This window comes from Candoia aspera, chromosome 9 (assembly GCF_035149785.1).
Source record: "Candoia aspera isolate rCanAsp1 chromosome 9, rCanAsp1.hap2, whole genome shotgun sequence".
Taxonomy (NCBI): Eukaryota; Metazoa; Chordata; class Lepidosauria; order Squamata; family Boidae; genus Candoia; species Candoia aspera.
This window is the reverse complement of record NC_086161.1, coordinates 24925777-24932427: the sequence shown is the minus strand read 5'-3', so window position 1 is coordinate 24932427 and position 6651 is coordinate 24925777. Positions and strand designations below refer to the sequence as shown.

General features: G+C 51.4%; 1 protein-coding gene across 1 annotated transcript; it reads left to right on the top strand.

Moving 5' to 3' along the window:
* Window positions 1-604: 604 nt before the first annotated feature.
* On the top strand, window positions 605-6374 carry DUSP2 (dual specificity phosphatase 2). Its single transcript, XM_063310887.1, has 4 exons — window positions 605-993; window positions 2921-3054; window positions 4601-4820; window positions 5821-6374. Exons 1-4 carry the CDS (start codon window positions 606-608, stop codon window positions 6033-6035), a joined length of 957 nt encoding a protein of 318 aa, XP_063166957.1. The 5' UTR covers window position 605; the 3' UTR covers window positions 6036-6374.
* Window positions 6375-6651: the final 277 nt, after the last annotated feature.

The following is a 6651-nucleotide window of genomic DNA, read 5'->3' as shown; positions in this document are numbered from 1 at the left end:
TTCAAAGCCCCCCCCCCGGAACACCAGCCCTCTCACGACCTTTCCAGGCGCATCTCCGTCTCCAGCGCAACATTTCCCTTCAACCCACCCCACGCCCGCGGTTGCTCCTCGGGAGCGCATCGCGCCACCGGATCGCTAGATTCACGTGTCTGCGAGCGGAGGCGCGCGGCCAGAAGGACCCGCCTTTCCGCGGGGGTGTGGGGGGGTGATTGGCCTCCCGCTGCATTGGAGCCGTCATCCCTTGGGCACCCGGGCACCCACGTCCGCGGGTTGTCTGTAAAACACAACACAACCCAACCCAACTCAACTCCCCACACCCTCGCATCGGCACCGGCGGGGAGTTGCACGCCGGGCTCCCGCCCCGCTCCCTTCCAGCCCGCCCCCCGCCGCACGGGAGGGGCGGCGCTGGCCAGGGAGTGCCTCGGTGACGCGGCTGCCGTCTCCGGGCCGGCGGGGCGGGGCCCGGCGGGCGATTTAAGCTCCCTCCCCGCTGGCGGGAGGCAGAACTGGCGAGGGCAGCCCGGCTCGCGTCGGGGAAGAGAGCCGTCGGGATCGCTGCGCCCCGCTTGGCCTCCCGGTGTCCGCCGCCGCCCGCCCTCGCCGGCATGGTGATCGAGGACGTGGTGCCGCTGGAGAGCTCCGGCCTGGCCGCGCTGCTGCGGGACCCGCGGGAGAGCGGCCGCACGCTGGTGCTGGACTGCCGGCCCTTCCTCGCCTACTGCCAGGCGCGCCTGCGGGACGCGCGGCCCGTGCACTGGAACGGGCTGCTCCGGCGGAGGTCCCGCGGCCGGAGCGGCGTCAGCCTGGAGCGGCTGGTCCCGGACCGGGCGCTGCTGGCCCGGCTGCGCACGGGCGAGCTGGCGCACCTGGTGGTGCTGGACGAGGCCGGCGGCTCCGCCTCGGCCCTGCGGCCGGACAGCCTGGCCAGGCTGCTGCTCAGCGCGCTGCTGCGGGAGGAGCGAGCCGGGACGTCGCACATCTACCTGCTGCAAGGTGAGGAGCCGGCCCGGCCCGGCCCTCCTGGCGCGGGGCTCGGGGCAGGACGGGCGGCGGGGCCCGCCGCGGCTGCGTTCGCACGACCCGCGGGACCCGGGCTCTGAAGGAGTCAGTAGCCCTGGCCCGCGTTGGCGTTGGCGGCTCCGAACTGGGTTCGTCCAGACAGCCAAAGCGAGGTTAACGGAACCCGCGAGAGGAGCGTGTGGGGTGAATGCCCGTGCTGGGTCTCTCCCTGCCCTGGTTGTGTGAATCCTGACTGAAGGAAAAGGAAGGCCAGCAAAAGTAGTAGCCGCTGATGCCGGGATTTTTCTTTTAAGAGGTTGTGCGTAAAAGGGCCAGAAATGAAAGGCTTGGGAAAAATAAGGAAAGAATGCCATCGGCTTCAGCTAAAGGGGCAGGATGGGATTATTCCCCGTCCCCTGAAGATAATATTATTAGGCAACAATAACCAATATCTAATAACTTAATATTCTACCGTTAACTGACTTTCATTTGGAACGCCTTCGATGGGCTACCTTTGTCTTTACACACACAGGCTGGGTTCACACCACACACTAAATCCTATACCAGGGTTCACCACACATTGTACCATGGGTTAACATAACACATATGCCTAGACAGGTAGCTCTGTTCTGGCTTCTGGGACAACGTGGTTTGTACAACCAGCTCAGCCGATGGTTGGTTCCTCACCCTCTGACCTCAAAGTACCCAAGTGGGCAAGCCTAGTGAGACAAGTTGTGTGAACTCAGCCTTTCTCAAAGACACCTTCAACGAAAGACAGAATGGGGTGCATCTGCTGAGTGCTGGTGATGGTAGGACTCGGTCTCACCTTTAAGGGTGAGAAATTCTTACAGAACTAAATCATGATGGTTATCAGGGTTCTCCACAGAGCATGGTCAAAAAAGTCAAGATGGCAGCCGTGGTGGTGTGATTGATGCCCCGCTTGTTTTTTATGCACGTCGCAGCTTCGATTGTACCATCATGGCTGCCGTCTTGGCTTTTTCGCCTATATTTACTGTGTGGACACCCCGACAATTACATTTGCTTAGCTGTCTTACCATAATATATTTTAGAAGTTTCCAAATTTGGCTGACCCATGCAATAATTTTCATCAGAACATTGCTTCGTACTTGGTTTTCTTGTAAACCTCCATTGCTCCTGTAAACTTTGAGTCAGCAGCATCTTCAGTTGGGGTAATGTGCAAGTTTTTATTATCTTCCAACCATAAATGGGTTTTGGATTGTGTGGAGCCTCATTAAAAGGCGCCGACGCCCAATCTCAGCAAAAGTGGAGTAGCAGCACCGGATTTCAGGCTGGCCTGTTTCATTCTGATTTCCAAGGAGACTTCTGCCGGATCTTGTAATAGGAATTAAATTGCCCCGATCTGTATTTTGGGGCATCTGCAGGGGTGCTTTCCACAATCGAGCATAGGTGTGAATTACACCATTTCAGGCTCATGGTGTGCCTGTCTACGGGACTTTGTGACTTGCTTCTCCGCTTGGTCCTTCCTCTGTGAAGTGCAGAAGTCACGTCCTGAGGCCCAAAGTGCACAAATGAAAAACAGCACGCACCAGCAATCTTCGTGCTATCCTAAAATGCTTTTGCTCCTACTCAGTGGGTCAGAGCACTCTGCAAGCATCAGCTGTGGCCCATCCTTGTAACTACGGAAGCGCATAAAACTGCACTTCGGAATAAAAATGTTCCTTACCCGTTCTGAGTCTTTCCCCTGGCAAATCTTGGTCATTAAGAAGGAACCGAGGGCTGCTTCCAGCAGAGTCTGATGCTTTTAGGTGTGAACAAAGGATGTCCTGCTTACGGCTAACCAGGTTCCCCCTGCTGAAGAGCATTGCCTGGGAGGGTGCTATTATATTATATGCCGCTTCCCAACTGAGCAGCCTTCTTCCTTCCAATGTCTCTCATCTAGGTGGCTTTGAGCACTTCCAAGCCAACTTCCCAGAACTGTGTGTGGTGGCGCCACCTTCTCTGGCGCCTTCCCCAGCCTTGAGAAGCCCTGAAGACAGCGGTGGCCCAGAAGTGGTGACTCCCTTGTATGACCAGGTAGGCTTCTGGACTGGGAAGGTGTAGACCAAATGGGTAAGAAGGAGAGCAGCTGACACGCCTGTAATCCCCCAAGCAAATATTTTTAGAAATTAGTCTTCTGGACTCCTTAATTAAACTGTCTAGACCTCACTAGGTGAGTAATCCCTGGTGAGATGCTTGCTTGCGTGGTGGAATACAACTGACACGGAAGAAGGATTATGTTTATTTAACTTTATTTGTCCACCCTTTCTTTAATGCTTGGAGGTGGTCAAACCAGAGCTTGGATTTTAGCTGTCACATCTCACAATCAGTTTTAAATCAATTAATTATGTTTTAATTGCCTATTGCAACAATCTCCGTGCAGGAGATGACCAAGGGGCTATGAAGGGTTGCCTCTTCGTGTTTCCTCCTTCATGGCCTAACTGCAGGGTATACCAGAACCAAAATATTTATTAGAAAAATAAAAATCCATTCAATTCTCAGCTGTCATCCATTCATTAATTTAATCTCCAGCTGATGAATTATGCTACTAAATCCAGCTGCCCTAAATAGTAACACTTCTTCTTTCTAACACTTTGAGGTTCCTTCTTCTCGTTACGCTGAACGGGGAATTATGGCAAGTTGACCGTGTCCTGCAACAATTCATCTACTCGGAGTTCTTCAGGGTTTTAGGAACCTTACCTTTGTGCCATGTACAAAAATGAGCTTCGTTTGTAACCCTGTGCCTTCCGATTTGGAAGTAAGACTCAGCTGTACATGACATGACCGTATGTCTTACTTGACATCCATAAAGCTGCCCGGAAGGGCTGTAGACTTGAATCTAGTGTAACCATGGCTCATTCAGAATTGCTTGACTGTGTAAAGCTGGTCTCTGGGCAGATCTGCCCCTTTAGTCTTCCCCTGGATATGATAAAAAGGACTTTTTACTCTTTATTTTTTCCTGCCAACTGGCTCACGCGTTACACTGTAAACCATGACTTGCTTCACATGTTGGGCTAAACTGCAACTCTAAATTTGCACACTGAATTAAGCCATGAACTGTGATTTACAACCCCAGTAGTTAGGCTCACACAACAGAAAGTAGAAGTGAATTCATCACAGGACGGCTTAGCCCACCAAGTGGATCCAAGGGCTCTTGGGGGGGTCAGTGAAGACCTCTGCAGGAAGAAGGTTCCAGCTGCTACCCAGCATCCCAGAGACAGCTGGGAAAACTGCTTGAAACTCTGGAAACTTGCTATTGGTCAGTGTTGAAACTCTGGAGCTAGATAGGCCAATGGAGTGTGTGTTGAAAAAGCTTCCTGTGATAAGCTCTGCAGGAAGAGGAAAGGGCACTTGATGGACCGCCGAGAGTCCCCCGATGGGAGGAGATGGGCGGGGACAAATTGGATAAACAAATAAAATAAATAAAATGGAGAAAGGAGAACGAAACCTGAGAAAAACTGTTCTCCTTGGCTCTCTTGCAGCTGCTGTTCAATGCTTCCATGCATAATTCATACAAGATCTGTCTTCACCTCATTAATGGACACAAAGGCTGAACAATGTTCTCTGCATTTTCCTTTTTCAGGATGGACCTGTGGAGATCCTACCTTTCCTTTACTTGGGCAGCTGTCACCATTCCTCCAACAGGGAGGTGCTGGAGTCACTGGGAATCACAGCGGTCCTTAATGTCTCCTCCAGTTGCCCCAACTACTTTGAAGGACACTTCCTATACAAGAGCATCCCAGTAGAAGACAATCATATGGCTGATATCAGCGTATGGTTCCAGGAAGCCATTGATTTCATCAGTAAGTGCCATAAACCAGGGAAACCCTTGTTCCTGTATCACCTGGGACAGAGTAGACAATTTTGGAGGGCTGTAACTTAGCCTTCTTGACCTTCTGAAGAATGGCAGGGGTCCATCGGCTGACACAGTGATGAGGCTGAATTAGTTGGTCCATTTTGATCTTTCGGATGGAGGGGGTAAGGATGGGGATGATGATAATAGGAGGCTTCCCAGAAGCAAACCATCCCCATTTGCCACCATTAAACCACACTAAATCGTAAAAAACAGATGGAACTCATGCTACTGGAATTTGGCCATTTTTTGCCACCAAGTGCTGATGATGTGATCTGGAAGGTGGGTGCTAGTGAGATGTTGGGGGGCATCTTCAGGCTGTCCTAAGAATATCTGCAGATAACTAAACCATCTTGAGGTCTCTTTGGGTTGTCAATATATTACACTGTTCAGTGGATCAGAGGACTTTGCCATGCATGAAATGTGATGCAATAGTGATCTGTATCCAACTCAAGTTACATAGTTAGATCCAACCTCAGCTTGGCCAAAGGGGATTGGTCTTCTTAAAGATGAGACCAGAGCTTTGGACCCATTTATGGAGGATGTCTCTTCAGGACAGCTGTAATAGCTAAAAATGGAGCTTGCACATATAGAGGGAGTTAAACCTCTGGATCCAGTTTGTCGGAGGGCAGTTGGAAAGACAGTAGCTCTTGTGTCTTTCTTGTGAACTTTATGGAGCAGCTAGTGATCTGAGAAGGATCCTTGCCTGATCTACCAAGCTGACTTTTAACATGAGAAGCTACTTCCTCAAGTGGGAAATGTGGGGCAGAAAGCTTGCCTTTGCCATCCTTCCAAGCATTATGTCTGCCAAGTGGGACTGTAAGACCTTATCACCCCTGTTCTGTGCCACCGAAAATGGCCAAAGGGTCTTTTAAGGCATGGTGGCTTCCTGTGGCAAGGACTGTCTTCCCCCCCTCTGATGTCCTTCTCCTCCCTTGTTCTCTCTGCAGACTCTGTGAAGACCAGTGGTGGGCATGTGCTGGTACACTGCCAAGCTGGCATTTCCCGCTCAGCCACCATCTGCCTTGCTTACCTCATCCAGAGCCGCCGGGTGCGCCTGGAGGAAGCCTTTGATTTCATCAAGCAGCGCCGTGGAGTCATCTCACCCAACTTTGGCTTCATGGGACAGCTACTGCAGTTTGAGACAGAGGTGCTGTGCCATTAGCTGAGCGGCTCCTAGCTGCTCCGTGGAGAAGGAGGCCACCCTGCTTCTATGGACCACAGACTGGGGGGCCATTCCTGTTTACATCCCTGATGGGGGGGCTGTGAGCTGGGCAATATGGCATCCTCCTCATTCTTCTATTGCACTAATTGGTAGCAACGAATTCCCAAAGAGGAAGGGAGTTTTGGCCACACCACCCGTCGGACTTCTCTTTGCCGTGTGAAATTGCTGTGATGACTTATTTCATTACTATGAAAGAAAAAGAATAAGCTGGAAATGAAGAAAAATGAAATGTGAGATGAGCAGGGTCAACACCATCAGGAGGAACTGCTCGGCTCCTTTGGTGAACCATTTTCAAGCTTGTTCCTCCCCTCTAAGAGAGCCAGTTTTCATTTATTTATACTTTGCCCAAGTGAATCCCATTGACTGGTTGTTGATGCATAAGTGGACTAAGCCAGAGTGTCTCCCCTTGGCGTCCTCCAAACTTAACACAGTACAGCCCTTTCTAGCCTGGGCGACCAATGCTGGGTGTATTAGAGTATAGTCCAACATCCTTGGAGGGCTTCGGGTTAGAGACCGGAATCGCCACATTTTTTAAAAAGTCACCATATATATTAAA